We start from the raw sequence: 18,109 nt of genomic DNA on the forward strand, positions 1-18,109 counted from the left end.
TGGAGAGCAAATAAATTTCTTATGCAAATTAGTTTGGAAATTAGACCATCTGATTAGCTGATGCAATTCTCATTAGGGATGGCCATCGGCCATCGGCCATCGATGTTTATAAACCATCGATGGGTTATGGTCAATGTTCCTTAGTTTTGACATCGATCGGGTTGAACCAGATGGTTTCACACAATCAATGTCAAGCTCAAACTACTAGTTTTGTTTTGCTATTTCCTGGGACACGGAGCATAGCTCCACCCACGACACCAGTGAAGCCACGCCCCCGTATTCTGATTGGCCCACAGGCCAGTCAGTCAAATATAATGAATGACCACTGATATGTAAATACATTGATGGCAAAGGCCATCCTTAATACTCATTCAAAACAATCCTTTCCGATTGGTTTATGTACTGTCAGTCAACAGTTTTCTATTTTACTACTTTTGATGGGACCATCATGCAATAGTCTTCAACCAGGAAGCCAATTGGTCAAGAATGTTTTTGTTTTCAACCACCTTTGGCTGGTTTTGAAGGTTTTCAATTAGACTAGGGTGAGGAAGGACCTAAGTAAGTTATGGAGAGCAAATAAATTCCTTATGCAAATTAGTTTGAAAATTAGACCATCTGATTGGCTGAAGCAATTCTCATTAGGGATGGCCATCGGCCATCGATGTTTATAAACCATCGATGGCTTATGGTCGATGTTCCTTAGTTTTGACATCGATCGGGTTGAACCAGATGGTTTCACACAATCAATGTCAAGCTCAAACTACTAGTTTTGTTTTGCTATTTCCTGGGACATGGAGCATAGCTCCACCCACGACACCAGTGAAGCCCCGCCCCCGTATTCTGATTGGCCCACAGGCCAGTCAGTCAAATATAATGAATGACCACTGATATGTAACAACATTGATGGCAAAGGCCATCCTTAATACTCATTCAAAACAATCCTTTCCGATTGGTTTATGTACTGTCAGTCAACAGTTTTCTATTTTACTACTTTTGATGGGACCATCATGCAATAGTCTTCAACCACAAAGCCAATTGGTCAAGAATATTCTTGTTATCAACCATCTTTGGCTGGTTTTAAAGGTTTTCAATTAGACTAGAGTGAGGAAGGACCTAAGTAAGTTATGGAGAGCAAATAAATTCCTTATGCAAATTAGTTTGGAAATTTGACCATCTGATTGGCTGAAGCAATTCTCATTAGGGATGGCCATCGGCCATCGATGTTTATAAACCATCGATGGGTTATGGTCGATGTTCCTTAGTTTTGACATCGATCGGGTTGAACCAGCTGGTTTCACACAATCAATGTCAAGCTCAAACTACTAGTTTTGTTTTGCTATTTCCTGGGACACGGAGCATAGCTCCACCCACGACACCAGTGAAGCCCCGCCCCCGTATTCTGATTGGCCCACAGGCCAGTCAGTCAAATATAATGAATGACCACTGATATGTAACAACATTGATGGCAAAGGCCACAATGGCCATCATTAATACTCATTCAAAACAATCCTTTCCGATTGGTTTATGTACTGTCAGTCAACAGTTTTCTATTTTACTACTTTTGATGGGACCATCATGCAATAGTCTTCAACCAGGAAGCCAATTGGTCAAGAATGTTCTTGTTATCAACCATTTTTGGCTGGTTTTGAAGGTTTTAAATTAGACTAGGGTGAGGAAGGACCTAAGTAAGTTATGGAGAGCAAATAAATTTCTTATGCAAATTAGTTTGGAAATTAGACCATCTGATTAGCTGATGCAATTCTCATTAGGGATGGCCATCGGCCATCGGCCATCGATGTTTATAAACCATCGATGGGTTATGGTCAATGTTCCTTAGTTTTGACATCGATCGGGTTGAACCAGATGGTTTCACACAATCAATGTCAAGCTCAAACTACTAGTTTTGTTTTGCTATTTCCTGGGACACGGAGCATAGCTCCACCCACGACACCAGTGAAGCCACGCCCCCGTATTCTGATTGGCCCACAGGCCAGTCAGTCAAATATAATGAATGACCACTGATATGTAAATACATTGATGGCAAAGGCCATCCTTAATACTCATTCAAAACAATCCTTTCCGATTGGTTTATGTACTGTCAGTCAACAGTTTTCTATTTTACTACTTTTGATGGGACCATCATGCAATAGCCTTCAACCAGGAAGCCAATTGGTCAAGAATGTTTTTGTTTTCAACCACCTTTGGCTGGTTTTGAAGGTTTTCAATTAGACTAGGGTGAGGAAGGACCTAAGTAAGTTATGGAGAGCAAATAAATTCCTTATGCAAATTAGTTTGAAAATTAGACCATCTGATTGGCTGAAGCAATTCTCATTAGGGATGGCCATCGGCCATCGATGTTTATAAACCATCGATGGCTTATGGTCGATGTTCCTTAGTTTTGACATTGATCGGGTTGAACCAGATGGTTTCACACAATCAATGTCAAGCTCAAACTACTAGTTTTGTTTTGCTATTTCCTGGGACATGGAGCATAGCTCCACCCACGACACCAGTGAAGCCCCGCCCCCGTATTCTGATTGGCCCACAGGCCAGTCAGTCAAATATAATGAATGACCACTGATATGTAACAACATTGATGGCAAAGGCCATCCTTAATACTCATTCAAAACAATCCTTTCCGATTGGTTTATGTACTGTCAGTCAACAGTTTTCTATTTTACTACTTTTGATGGGACCATCATGCAATAGTCTTCAACCACAAAGCCAATTGGTCAAGAATATTCTTGTTATCAACCATCTTTGGCTGGTTTTAAAGGTTTTCAATTAGACTAGAGTGAGGAAGGACCTAAGTAAGTTATGGAGAGCAAATAAATTCCTTATGCAAATTAGTTTGGAAATTTGACCATCTGATTGGCTGAAGCAATTCTCATTAGGGATGGCCATCGGCCATCGATGTTTATAAACCATCGATGGGTTATGGTCGATGTTCCTTAGTTTTGACATCGATCGGGTTGAACCAGCTGGTTTCACACAATCAATGTCAAGCTCAAACTACTAGTTTTGTTTTGCTATTTCCTGGGACACGGAGCATAGCTCCACCCACGACACCAGTGAAGCCCCGCCCCCATATTCTGATTGGCCCACAGGCCAGTCAGTCAAATATAATGAATGACCACTGATATGTAACCACATTGATGGCAAAGGCCACAATGGCCATCATTAATACTCATTCAAAACAATCATTTCCAATTGGTTTATGTACTGTCAGTCAACAGTTTTCTATTTTACTACTTTTGATGGGACCATCATGCAATAGTCTTCAACCACAAAGCCAATTGGTCAAGAATATTCTTGTTATCAACCATCTTTGGCTGGTTTTAAAGGTTTTCAATTAGACTAGAGTGAGGAAGGACCTAAGTAAGTTATGGAGAGCAAATAAATTCCTTATGCAAATTAGTTTGGAAATTAGACCATCTGATTGGCTGAAGCAATTCTCATTAGGGATGGCCATCGGCCATCGATGTTTATAAACCATCGATGGGTTATGGTCGATGTTCCTTAGTTTTGACATCGATCGGGTTGAACCAGCTGGTTTCACACAATCAATGTCAAGCTCAAACTACTAGTTTTGTTTTGCTATTTCCTGGGACACGGAGCATAGCTCCACCCACGACACCAGTGAAGCCCCGCCCCCGTATTCTGATTGGCCCACAGGCCAGTCAGTCAAATATAATGAATGACCACTGATATGTAACAACATTGATGGCAAAGGCCACAATGGCCATCATTAATACTCATTCAAAACAATCCTATGCGATTGGTTTATGTACTGTCAGTCAACAGTTTTCTATTTTACTACTTTTGATGGGACCATCATGCAATAGTCTTCAACCAGGAAGCCAATTGGTCAAGAATGTTCTTGTTATCAACCATTTTTGGCTGGTTTTGAAGGTTTTAAATTAGACTAGGGTGAGGAAGGACCTAAGTAAGTTATGGAGAGCAAATAAATTTCTTATGCAAATTAGTTTGGAAATTAGACCATCTGATTGGCTGATGCAATTCTCATTAGGGATGGCCATCGGCCATCGGCCATCGATGTTTATAAACCATCGATGGGTTATGGTCAATGTTCCTTAGTTTTGACATCGATCGGGTTGAACCAGATGGTTTCACACAATCAATGTCAAGCTCAAACTACTAGTTTTGTTTTGCTATTTCCTGGGACACGGAGCATAGCTCCACCCACGACACCAGTGAAGCCACGCCCCCGTATTCTGATTGGCCCACAGGCCAGTCAGTCAAATATAATGAATGACCACTGATATGTAAATACATTGATGGCAAAGGCCATCCTTAATACTCATTCAAAACAATCCTTTCCGATTGGTTTATGTACTGTCAGTCAACAGTTTTCTATTTTACTACTTTTGATGGGACCATCATGCAATAGTCTTCAACCACAAAGCCAATTGGTCAAGAATATTCTTGTTATCAACCATCTTTGGCTGGTTTTAAAGGTTTTCAATTAGACTAGAGTGAGGAAGGACCTAAGTAAGTTATGGAGAGCAAATAAATTCCTTATGCAAATTAGTTTGGAAATTTGACCATCTGATTGGCTGAAGCAATTCTCATTAGGGATGGCCATCGGCCATCGATGTTTATAAACCATCGATGGGTTATGGTCGATGTTCCTTAGTTTTGACATCGATCGGGTTGAACCAGATGGTTTCACAAAATCAATGTCAAGCTCAAACTACTAGTTTTGTTTTGCTATTTCCTGGGACACGGATCATAGCTCCACCCACGACACCAGTGAAGCCCCGTCCCCGTATTCTGATTGGCCCACAGGCCAGTCAGTCAAATATAATGAATGACCACTGATATGTAACAACATTGATGGCAAAGGCCACAATGGCCATCATTAATACTCATTCAAAACAATCCTTTCTGATTGGTTTATGTACTGTCAGTCAACAGTTTTCTATTTTACTACTTTTGATGGGACCATCATGCAAGAGTCTTCAACCAGGAAGCCAATTGGTCAATAATGTTTTTGTTATCAACCATTTTTGGCTGGTTTTGAAGGTTTTATATTAGACTAGGGTGAGGAAGGACCTAAGTAAGTTATGGAGAGCAAATAAATTCCTTATGCAAATTAGTTTGGAAATTAGACCATCTGATTGGCTGATGCAATTCTCATTAGGGATGGCCATCGGCCATCGATGTTTATAAACCATCGATGGGTTATGGTCGATGTTCCTTAGTTTTGACATCGATCGGGTTGAACCAGATGGTTTCACACAATCAATGTCAAGCTCAAACTACTAGTTTTGTTTTGCTATTTCCTGGGACACGGAGCATAGCTCCACCCACGACACCAGTGAAGCCCCGCCCCCGTATTCTGATTGGCCCACAGGCCAGTCAGTCAAATATAATGAATGACCACTGATATGTAACAACATTGATGGCAAAGGCCACAATGGCCATCATTAATACTTATTCAAAACAATCCTTTCCGATTGGTTTATAAACTGTCAGTCAACAGTTTTCTATTTTACTACTTTTGATCGGACCATCATGCAATAGTCTTCAAATAGAAAGCCAATTGGTCAAGAATGTTCTTGTTATCAACCATCTTTGGCTGGTTTTGAAGGTTTTCAATTAGACTAGGATGAGAAAGGACCTAAGTAAGTTATGGAGAGCAAATAAATTCCTTATGCAAATTAGTTTGGAAATTAGATCATCTGATTGGCTGATACAATTCTCATTAGGGATGGCCATCGATGTTTATAAACCATCGATGGGTTATGGTCGATGTTCCTTAGTTTTGACATCGATCGGGTTGAACCAGATGGTTTCACACAATCAATGTCAAGCTCAAACTACTAGTTTTGTTTTGCTATTTCCTGGGACACGGAGCATAGCTCCACCCACGACACCAGTGAAGCCCCGCCCCCGTCTTCTGATTGGCCCACAGGCCAGTCAGTCAAATATAATGAATGACCACTGATATGTAACAACATTGATGGCAAAGGCCACAATGGCCATCATTAATACTCATTCAAAACAATCCTTTCTGATTGGTTTATGTACTGTCAGCCAACAGTTTTCTATTTTACTACTTTTGATGGGACCATCATGCAATAGTCTTCAACCAGGAAGCCAATTGGTCAAGAATGTTTTTGTTATCAACCATCTTTGGCTGGTTTTGAAGGTTTTCAATTAGACTAGGGTGAGGAAGGACCTAAGTAAGTTATGGAGAGCAAATAAATTCCTTATGCAAATTAGTTTGGAAATTAGACCATCTGATTGGCTGAAGCAATTCTCATTAGGGATGGCCATCGGCCATCGATGTTTATAAACCATCGATGGGTTATGGTCGATGTTCCTTAGTTTTGACATCGATCGGGTTGAACCAGATGGTTTCACACAATCAATGTCAAGCTCAAACTACTAGTTTTGTTTTGCTATTTCCTGGGACACGGAGCATAGCTCCACCCACGACACCAGTGAAGCCCCGCCCCCGTATTCTGATTGGCCCACAGGCCAGTCAGTCAAATATAATGAATGACCACTGATATGTAACAACATTGATGGCAAAGGCCACAATGGCCATCATTAATACTCATTCAAAACAATCCTTTCCGATTGGTTTATGTACTGTCAGTCAACAGTTTTCTATTTTACTACTTTTGATGGGACCATCATGCAATAGTCTTCAACCAGGAAGCAAATTGGTCAAGAATATTCTTGTTATCAACCATCTTTGGCTGGTTTTGAAGGTTTTCAATTAGACTAGGGTGAGGAAGGACCTAAGTAAGTTATGGAGAGCAAATAAATTCCTTATGCAAATTAGTTTGGAAATTAGACCATCTGATTGGTTGATGCAATTCTCATTAGGGATGGCCATCGGCCATCGGCCATCAATGTTTATAAACCATCGATGGGTTATGGTCGATGTTCCTTAGTTTTGACATCGATTGGGTTGAATCAGATGGTTTCACACAATCAATGTCAAGCTCAAACTACTAGTTTTGTTTTGCTATTTCCTGGGACACGGAGCATAGCTCCACCCACGACACCAGTGAAGCCCCGCCCCCGTATTCTGATTGGCCCACAGGCCAGTCAGTCAAATATAATGAATGACCACTGATATGTAACAACATTGATGGCAAAGGCCATCCTTAATACTCATTCAAAACAATCCTTTCCGATTGGTTTATGTACTGTCAGTCAACAGTTTTCTATTTTACTACTTTTGATGGGACCATCATGCAATAGTCTTCAACCAGGAAGCAAATTGGTCAAGAATATTCTTGTTATCAACCATCTTTGGCTGGTTTTGAAGGTTTTCAATTAGACTAGGGTGAGGAAGGACCTAAGTAAGTTATGGAGAGCAAATAAATTCCTTATGCAAATTAGTTTGAAAATTAGACCATCTGATTGGCTGAAGCAATTCTCATTAGGGATGGCCATCGGCCATCGATGTTTATAAACCATCGATGGCTTATGGTCGATGTTCCTTTGTTTTGACATCGATCGGGTTGAACCAGATGGTTTCACAAAATCAATGTCAAGCTCAAACTACTAGTTTTGTTTTGCTATTTCCTGGGACACGGAGCATAGCTCCACCCACGACACCAGTGAAGCCCCGTCCCCGTATTCTGATTGGCCCACAGGCCAGTCAGTCAAATATAATGAATGACCACTGATATGTAACAACATTGATTGCAAAGGCCACAATGGCCATCATTAATACTCATTCAAAACAATCCTTTCCGATTGGTTTATGTACTGTCAGTCAACAGTTTTCTATTTTACTACTTTTGATGGGACCATCATGCAATAGTCTTCAACCAGGAAGCCAATTAGTCAAGAATGTTCTTGTTATCAACCATTTTTGGCTGGTTTTGAAGGTTTTATATTAGACTAGGGTGAGGAAGGACCTAAGTAAGTTATGGAGAGCAAATAAATTCCTTATGCAAATTAGTTTGGAAATTAGACCATCTGATTGGCTGATGCAATTCTCATTATGGATGACCATCGGCCATCGACCATCGATGTTTATAAACCATCGATGGGTTATGGTCGATGTTCCTTAGTTTTGACATCGATCGGGTTGAACCAGATGGTTTCACAAAATCAATGTCAAGCTCAAACTACTAGTTTTGTTTTGCTATTTCCTGGGACACGGATCATAGCTCCACCCACGACACCAGTGAAGCCCCGTCCCCGTATTCTGATTGGCCCACAGGCCAGTCAGTCAAATATAATGAATGACCACTGATATGTAACAACATTGATGGCAAAGGCCACAATGGCCATCATTAATACTCATTCAAAACAATCCTTTCCAATTGGTTTATGTACTGTCAGCCAACAGTTTTCTATTTTACTACTTTTGATGGGACCATCATGCAATAGTCTTCAACCAGGAAGCCAATTGGTCAAGTATGTTTTTGTTATCAACCATCTTTGGCTGGTTTTGAAGGTTTTCAATTAGACTAGGGTGAGGAAGGACCTAAGTAAGTTATGGAGAGCAAATAAATTCCTTATGCAAATTAGTTTGGAAATTAGACCATCTGATTGGCTGAAGCAATTCTCATTAGGGATGGCCATCGGCCATCGATGTTTATAAACCATCGATGGGTTATGGTCGATGTTCCTTAGTTTTGACATCGATCGGGTTGAACCAGATGGTTTCACACAATCAATGTCAAGCTCAAACTACTAGTTTTGTTTTGCTATTTCCTGGGACACGGAGCATAGCTCCACCCACGACACCAATGAAGCCCCGCCCCCGTATTCTGATTGGCCCACAGGCCAGTCAGTCAAATATGATGAATGACCACTGATATGTAACAACATTGATGGCAAAGGCCACAATGGCCATCATTAATACTCATTCAAAACAATCCTTTCCGATTGGTTTATGTACTGTCAGTCAACAGTTTTCTATTTTACTACTTTTGATGGGACCATCATGCAATAGTCTTCAACCAGGAAGTCAATTGGTCAAGAATGTTCTTGTTATCAACCATCTTTGGCTGGTTTTGAAGGTTTTCAATTAGACTAGGGTGAGGAAGGACCTAAGTAAGTTATGGAGAGCAAATAAATTCCTTATGCAAATTAGTTTGGAAATTAGACCATCTGATTGGCTGATGCAATTCTCATTAGGGATGGCCATCGGCCATCGATGTTTATAAACCATCGATGGGTTATGGTCGATGTTCCTTAGTTTTGACATAGATCGGGTTGAACCAGATGGTTTCACACAATCAATGTCAAGCTCAAACTACTAGTTTTGTTTTGCTATTTCCTGGGACACGGAGCATAGCTCCACCCACGACACCAGTGAAGCCCCGCCCCCGTATTCTGATTGGCCCACAGGCCAGTCAGTCAAATATAATGAATGACCACTGATATGTAACAACATTGATGGCAAAGGCCACAATGGCCATCATTAATACTCATTCAAAACAATCCTTTCTGATTGGTTTATGTACTGTCAGCCAACAGTTTTCTATTTTACTACTTTTGATGGGACCATCATGCAATAGTCTTCAACCAGGAAGCCAATTGGTCAAGAATGTTTTTGTTATCAACCATCTTTGGCTGGTTTTGAAGGTTTTCAATTAGACTAGGGTGAGGAAGGACCTAAGTAAGTTATGGAGAGCAAATAAATTCCTTATGCAAATTAGTTTGGAAATTAGACCATCTGATTGGCTGAAGCAATTCTCATTAGGGATGGCCATCGGCCATCGGCCATCGATGTTTATAAACCATCGATGGGTTATGGTCGATGTTCCTTAGTTTTGACATCGATCGGGTTGAACCAGATGGTTTCACACAATCAATGTCAAGCTCAAACTACTAGTTTTGTTTTGCTATTTCCTGGGACACGGAGCATAGCTCCACCCACGACACCAGTGAAGCCCCGCCCCCGTATTCTGATTGGCCCACAGGCCAGTCAGTCAAATATAATGAATGACCACTGATATGTAACAACATTGATGGCAAAGGCCACAATGGCCATCATTAATACTCATTCAAAACAATCCTTTCCGATTGGTTTATGTACTGTCAGTCAACAGTTTTCTATTTTACTACTTTTGATGGGACCATCATGCAATAGTCTTCAACCAGGAAGCAAATTGGTCAAGAATATTCTTGTTATCAACCATCTTTGGCTGGTTTTGAAGGTTTTCAATTAGACTAGGGTGAGGAAGGACCTAAGTAAGTTATGGAGAGCAAATAAATTCCTTATGCAAATTAGTTTGGAAATTAGACCATCTGATTGGTTGATGCAATTCTCATTAGGGATGGCCATCGGCCATCAGCCATCAATGTTTATAAACCATCGATGGGTTATGGTCGATGTTCCTTAGTTTTGACATCGATTGGGTTGAACCAGATGGTTTCACACAATCAATGTCAAGCTCAAACTACTAGTTTTGTTTTGCTATTTCCTGGGACACGGAGCATAGCTCCACCCACGACACCAGTGAAGCCCCGCCCCCGTATTCTGATTGGCCCACAGGCCAGTCAGTCAAATATAATGAATGACCACTGATATGTAACAACATTGATGGCAAAGGCCATCCTTAATACTCATTCAAAACAATCCTTTCCGATTGGTTTATGTACTGTCAGTCAACAGTTTTCTATTTTACTACTTTTGATGGGACCATCATGCAATAGTCTTCAACCAGGAAGCAAATTGGTCTAGAATATTCTTGTTATCAACCATCTTTGGCTGGTTTTGAAGGTTTTCAATTAGACTAGAGTGAGGAAGGACCTAAGTAACTTATGGAGAGCAAATAAATTCCTTATGCAAATTAGTTTGGAAATTAGACCATCTGATTGGCTGATGCAATTCTCATTAGGGATGGCCATCGGCCATCGATGTTTATAAACCATCAATGGGTTATGGTCGATGTTCCTTAGTTTTGACATCGATTGGGTTGAACCAGATGGTTTCACACAATCAATGTCAAGCTCAAACTACTAGTTTTGTTTTGCTATTTCCTGGGACACGGATCATAGCTCCACCCACGACACCAGTGAAGCCCCGCCCCCGTATTCTGATTGGCCCACAGGCCAGTCAGTCAAATATAATGAATGACCACTGATATGTAACAACATTGATGGCAAAGGCCACAATGGCCATCATTAATACTCATTCAAAACAATCCTTTCTGATTGGTTTATGTACTGTCAGTCAACAGTTTTCTATTTTACTACTTTTGATGGGACCATCATGCAATAGTCTTCAACCAGGAAGCCAATTGGTCAAGAATGTTTTTGTTTTCAACCATCTTTGGCTGGTTTTGAAGGTTTTCAATTAGACTAGGGTGAGGAAGGACCTAAGTAAGTTATGGAGAGCAAATAAATTCCTTATGCAAATTAGTTTGAAAATTAGACCATCTGATTGGCTGAAGCAATTCTCATTAGGGATGGCCATCGGCCATCGATGTTTATAAACCATCGATGGCTTATGGTCGATGTTCCTTTGTTTTGACATCGATCGGGTTGAACCAGATGGTTTCACACAATCAATGTCAAGCTCAAACTACTAGTTTTGTTTTGCTATTTCCTGGGACACGGAGCATAGCTCCACCCACGACACCAGTGAAGCCCCGCCCCCGTATTCTGATTGGCCCACAGGCCAGTCAGTCAAATATAATGAATGACCACTTATATGTAACAACATTGATGGCAAAGGCCACAATGGCCATCATTAATACTCATTCAAAACAATCCTTTCCGATTGGTTTATGTACTGTCAGCCAACAGTTTTCTATTTTACTACTTTTGATCGGACCATCATGCAATAGTCTTCAAAAAGGAAGCCAATTGGTCAAGAATGTTCTTGTTATCAACCATCTTTATCTGGTTTTGAAGGTTTTCAATTAGACTATGGTGAGGAAGGACCTAAGTAAGTTATGGAGAGCAAATAAATTCCTTATGCAAATTAGTTTGGAAATTAGACCATCTGATTGGCTGATGCAATTCTCATTAGGGATGGCCATCGGCCATCGATGTTTATAAACCATCAATGGGTTATGGTCGATGTTCCTTAGTTTTAAAATTGATCGGGTTGAACCAGATGGTTTCACACAATCAATGTCAAGCTCAAACTATTAGTTTTGTTTTGCTATTTCCTGGGACACGGAGCATAGCTCCACCCACGACACCAGTGAAGCTCCGCCCCCATATTCTGATTGGCCCACAGGCCAGTCAGTCAAATATAATGAATGACCACTGATATGTAACAACATTGATGGCAAAGGCCACAATGGCCATCATTAATACTCATTCAAAACAATCCTTTCTGATTGGTTTATGTACTGTCAGTCAACAGTTTTCTATTTTACTACTTTTGATGGGACCATCATGCAATAGTCTTCAACCAGGAAGCCAATTGGTCAATAATGTTTTTGTTATCAACCATTTTTGGCTGGTTTTGAAGGTTTTATATTAGACTAGGGTGAGGAAGGACCTAAGTAAGTTATGGAGAGCAAATAAATTCCTTATGCAAATTAGTTTGGAAATTAGACCATCTGATTGGCTGATGCAATTCTCATTAGGGATGGCCATCGATGTTTATAAACCATCGATGGGTTATGGTCGATGTTCCTTAGTTTTGACATCGATCGGGTTGAACCAGATGGTTTCACACAATCAATGTCAAGCTCAAACTACTAGTTTTGTTTTGCTATTTCCTGGGACACAGAGCATAGCTCCACCCACGACACCAGTGAAGCCCCGCCCCCGTATTCTGATTGGCCCACAGGCCAGTCAGTCAAATATAATGAATGACCACTGATATGTAACAACATTGATGGCAAAGGCCACAATGGCCATCATTAATACTCATTCAAAACAATCCTTTCCGATTGGTTATGTACTGTCAGCTAACAGTTTTCTATTTTACTACTTTTGATCGGACCATCATGCAATAGTCTTCAAAAAGGAAGCCAATTGGTCAAGAATGTTCTTGTTATCAACCATCTTTGGCTGGTTTTGAAGGTTTTCAATTAGACTATGGTGAGGAAGGACCTAAGTAAGTTATGGAGAGCAAATAAATTCCTTATGCAAATTAGTTTGGAAATTAGACCATCTGATTGGCTGATGCAATTCTCATTATGGATGGCCATCGGCCATCGGCCATCGATGTTTATAAACCATCGATGGGTTATGGTCGATGTTCCTTAGTTTTGACATCGATCGGGTTGAACCAGATGGTTTCACAAAATCAATGTCAAGCTCAAACTACTAGTTTTGTTTTGCTATTTCCTGGGACACGGAGCATAGCTCCACCCACGACACCAGTGAAGCCCCGTCCCCGTATTCTGATTGGCCCACAGGCCAGTCAGTCAAATATAATGAATGACCACTGATATGTAACAACATTGATTGCAAAGGCCACAATGGCCATCATTAATACTCATTCAAAACAATCCTTTCCGATTGGTTTATGTACTGTCAGTCAACAGTTTTCTATTTTACTACTTTTGATGGGACCATCATGCAATAGTCTTCAACCAGGAAGCCAATTGGTCAAGAATGTTCTTGTTATCAACCATTTTTGGCTGGTTTTGAAGGTTTTATATTAGACTAGGGTGAGGAAGGACCTAAGTAAGTTATGGAGAGCAAATAAATTCCTTATGCAAATTAGTTTGGAAATTAGACCATCTGATTGGCTGATGCAATTCTCATTATGGATGGCCATCGGCCATCGATGTTTATAAACCATCGATGGGTTATGGTCGATGTTCCTTAGTTTTGACATCGATCGGGTTGAAGGTTTCACAAAATCAATGTCAAGCTCAAACTACTAGTTTTGTTTTGCTATTTCCTGGGACACGGAGCATAGCTCCACCCACGACACCAGTGAAGCCCCGTCCCCGTATTCTGATTGGCCCACAGGCCAGTCAGTCAAATATAATGAATGACAACTGATATGTAACAACATTGATGGCAAAGGCCACAATGGCCATCATTAATACTCATTCAAAACAATCCTTTCCGATTGGTTTATAAACTGTCAGTCAACAGTTTTCTATTTTACTACTTTTGATCGGACCATCATGCAATAGTCTTCAAAAAGAAAGCCAATTGGTCAAGAATGTTCTTGTTATCAACCATCTTTGGCTGGTTTTGAAGGTTTTCAATTAGACTAGGATGAGAAAGGACCTAAGTAAGTTATGGAGAGCAAATAAATTCCTTATGCAAATTAGTTTGGAAATTAGATCATCTGATTGGCTGATACAATTCTCATTAGGGATGGCCATCGATGTTTATAAACCATCGATGGGTTATGGTCGATGTTCCTTAGTTTTGACATCGATCGGGTTGAACCAGATGGTTTCACACAATCAATGTCAAGCTCAAACTACTAGTTTTGTTTTGCTATTTCCTGGGACATGGAGCATAGCTACACCCACAACACCAGTGAATCCCCGCCCCCATATTCTGATTGGCCCACAGGCCAGTCAGTCAAATATAATGAATGACCACTGATATGTAACAACATTAATGGCAAAGGCCACAATGGCCATCATTAATACTCATTCAAAACAATCCTTTCCGATTGGTTTATGTACTGTCAGTCAACAGTTTTCTATTTTACTACTTTTGATGGGACCATCATGCAATAGTCTTCAACCAGGAAGCCAATTGGTCAAGTATGTTTTTGTTATCAACCATCTTTGGCTGGTTTTGAAGGTTTTCAATTAGACTAGGGTGAGGAAAGACCTAAGTAAGTTATGGAGAGCAAATAAATTCCTTATGCAAATTAGTTTGGAAATTAGACCATCTGATTGGCTGCTGCAATTCTCATTAGGGATGGCCATCGGCCATCGATGTTTATAAACCATCGATGGGTCATGGTCGATGTTCCTTAGTTTTGACATCGATCGGGTTGAACCAGATGGTTTCACACAATCAATGTCAAGCTCAAACTACTAGTTTTGTTTTGCTATTTCCTGGGACACGGAGCATAGCTCAACCCAGGACACCAGTGAAGCCCCGCCCCCGTATTCTGATTGGCCCACAGGCCAGTCAGTCAAATATAATGAATGACCACTGATATGTAACAACATTGATGGCAAAGGCCACAATGGCCATCATTAATACTCATTTAAAACAATCCTTTCCGATTGGTTTATGTACTGTCAGCCAACAGTTTTCTATTTTACTACTTTTGATCGGACCATCATGCAATAGTCTTCAAAAAGGAAGCCAATTTTTGATTGAAAAAGCAGGTCTTTATTGTACATAAAGAATGCAAAAAACAGACGATAACAAATATCACACATATACCGTGTCGCAGCACAGCCAAAACACAGTACACATGCAGACAGTATAGTACATATTATAAAATACAGTACAAGATAAACTCACACTATAGACTATACTATGCACTATGCATTCTAACGGTAACATTTACACAACAGTATACAAGGCTATGGGTGTGGAGGGTAGGCGGTGGGGGAGGAGGAATCACATGCCCGAAGCTTTATTGACCAGACAGACATATATAAGGGGAGGGTAATAAATAGAAATACATCAACAAAACAACAGACATTGTGAAGTGAGGGGGAAGGGGCCACGGTCCCAAAGTCTTATAAAACAGTCCAAACAAGGGGAAAGGACCAGAAGAAAAGGGGTTTAGTCCTCTTCTTCCTCAGGGCTATCCCGAATGGAATAGTCTCTGAGCAGGCTGTGAACCAGCCTGCGGCAGTCCTGAACGGACATTCTCTCCCTCCTCAATATGAGTCGATTTCTGGCAAACCACAAAGCGTCCTTAACACAGTTTATAAGGCGCCAGGCTTCCTGGGTCGCCCCATACGTGTGGGTGCCCGGGAATAGTCCATACAATACCGAAAGGTATGAAAGGCAGTTCCTGGGCACGGAGTCCTTGAATTCAGTCTCTAGGGCATCCAACAACAACTGTGCGTAGGTGCAGTCCCAGAAGATGTGCATGGAGGTTTCTTCATGCACAAAGCACCAGGGACAATGTCTATACCTACACAAGTTTCGGGAGTGCATGAATGACCGGTGAGGTAAGCCCCCCTGAATGGCCATCCATGACAAGTCTTTGTGTCTATTTGTGAGCCTTTTGGAGGCCACATACTCCCAGACAAACTTGGCAGTTGCTGAAGGGAGCCCTGAAATCGGTTCCATGACGTCTTTGGCTCTGATGAGCTTGTGGACAGTTTTTGGTTTCCACAAGTCGGGTTTCAATCCCTCCAGTTGGTGCTCCCTCACAAACTTGGACACATCCAGGTAGAACCATGGAGTAGTCCAGTTGTAAGGGATGGAGCTGTCCCACTTGTCCCATTTAAGGGTCCTCCACATTGGTAGGAGGAAGAAGCGGGACATGGAGTTCCCCGCAGAGCCGGCACAATTGTCTATCAAAGTTCTGCGGATACAGTTACATGCAAAGAAGGCTCTCAGCATAGTTGGAATGTCTGGAATGCCTTTGCCACCTTTGAGGGGATCTTTGTACATAACAATCCGCTTGACTCTGTCCATTTTGGAGCCCCAGATGAAGTGGAAAACAGCCCGTGTGATGGCCTTGCAGATCGCCGCCAGAGGTGGCCAGGCCTGGGCGGTGTACTGAAGAACAGGAAGAATCTCATTCCGCAGCACAAGTGTTTTCCCTTCGATGGTAAGGTCTCTGAGACTCCACAATCCCAGTTTCTGACGCATTGTCGCAAGTCTTTCATCCCAGCACTTCAGGGCCGCTCCATCTCCTCCGAACCAGACACCAAGGATCTTGATGAGGTCTGGCTTTACCGTGAATGGAAATGGAGTGGAGGACGACAGGTGCCACTTTCCGAAGAGCATAGCCTCTGACTTCCCAAGGTTGACCCTTGCTCCTGAAGCACGGCCGAAGTCTTCGCAGGTCTGGACGAGGGCCGCCACCGATCTCTGGTCTGCGCAGAACACAGTGACGTCATCCATGTACAGCGAACACTTGGCCTCTGGGTGGTCTGGACCCGGTGCGGTGATCCCTCTGATCTCTTGATTTTGCCTGATGGATACAGCGAAGAGCTCTATAACACAAACAAAAAGAAGAGGTGAAAGAGGGCAGCCTTGTCTGACCCCAGACATGACAGGGAAGGGGTCAGTCTTCCAGCCGTTCACCAACACCGAGCTGTAAATGTCAAGGTACATCAGGTTAACATACGAACAGAATAGCTCACCAAGACCAAATTTACGCAGTACCTTGCCCATCAGCTCATGGGAGACACGGTCAAAGGCCTTTTCCTGATCAAGACTGATCAGGGCTGTGCACACATTACGGTCTTTCACGTAATGGACCGTGTCTCTGAGGAGGGCAAGGCTGTCTGCGATTCTGCGGCCGGGAATGGCGCAGGTTTGGTCTGGGTGAACGATCTGCCCAATGACAGCCTTCAGCCGGTTGGCCAGTACCTTGGCGAGGATTTTGTAGTCCACGTTCAGAAGAGAGATGGGACGCCAATTTTTCAGGTCACATCTCTCCCCCTTACGCTTATACAAGATCGTGATCATTCCTTCCCTCAGTGAAGAAGGCATTTTGCCCTCCACCACCATCTCCTCGTACAGCTCGAGCAGGTCCGGGCCAATGAGATCCCACAGCGCAACATAAAGCTCTGCTGGGAGACCATCACTGCCCGGAGTCCTGCCCTGCCTAAAGGATTTAGCGGCAGAGAGCACCTCCTCCAACGCCAAGGGAGCATCCATGGCTGATTTACCTGCAGGATCAATAGTGTTAGTGATACCTGACAGGAACTTATCCGCCTCATCTGTGTCTGTAGTCTTAGGGGAGTAGAGGTCGCTGTAGTAGTCGCGAACGACCTTCATCACGCCCTCCTTCCCCTGTCTGGGGATGCCATTCTCAATATTCTTGTTATCAACCATCTTTGGCTGGTTTTGAAGGTTTTCAATTAGACTAGGGTGAGGAAGGACCTAAGTAAGTTATGGAGAGCAAATAAATTCCTTATGCAAATTAGTTTGGAAATTAGACCATCTGATTGGCTGATGCAATTCTCATTAGGGATGGCCATCGGCCATCGATGTTTATAAGCCATCGATGGGTTATGGTCGATGTTCCTTAGTTTTGACATCGATCGGGTTGAACCGGATGGTTTCACAC

General features: G+C 42.0%; 1 protein-coding gene across 1 annotated transcript; it reads right to left on the reverse strand.

Annotated features, from left to right (window-relative positions):
- Positions 1-15,232: 15,232 nt before the first annotated feature.
- LOC146019513 (uncharacterized) lies at positions 15,233-17,841 on the reverse strand. Its single transcript, XM_083152034.1, has 2 exons — positions 17,736-17,841; positions 15,233-17,027 (listed from the first exon to the last, which is right to left on the reverse strand). Exons 1-2 carry the CDS (start codon positions 17,815-17,817, stop codon positions 15,637-15,639), a joined length of 1,473 nt encoding a protein of 490 aa, XP_083008160.1. The 5' UTR covers positions 17,818-17,841; the 3' UTR covers positions 15,233-15,636.
- Positions 17,842-18,109: the final 268 nt, after the last annotated feature.

Source organism: Crinia signifera, chromosome 7, assembly GCF_055691185.1.
Source record: "Crinia signifera chromosome 7, ASM5569118v1, whole genome shotgun sequence".
NCBI classification, from domain to species: domain Eukaryota; kingdom Metazoa; phylum Chordata; class Amphibia; order Anura; family Myobatrachidae; genus Crinia; species Crinia signifera.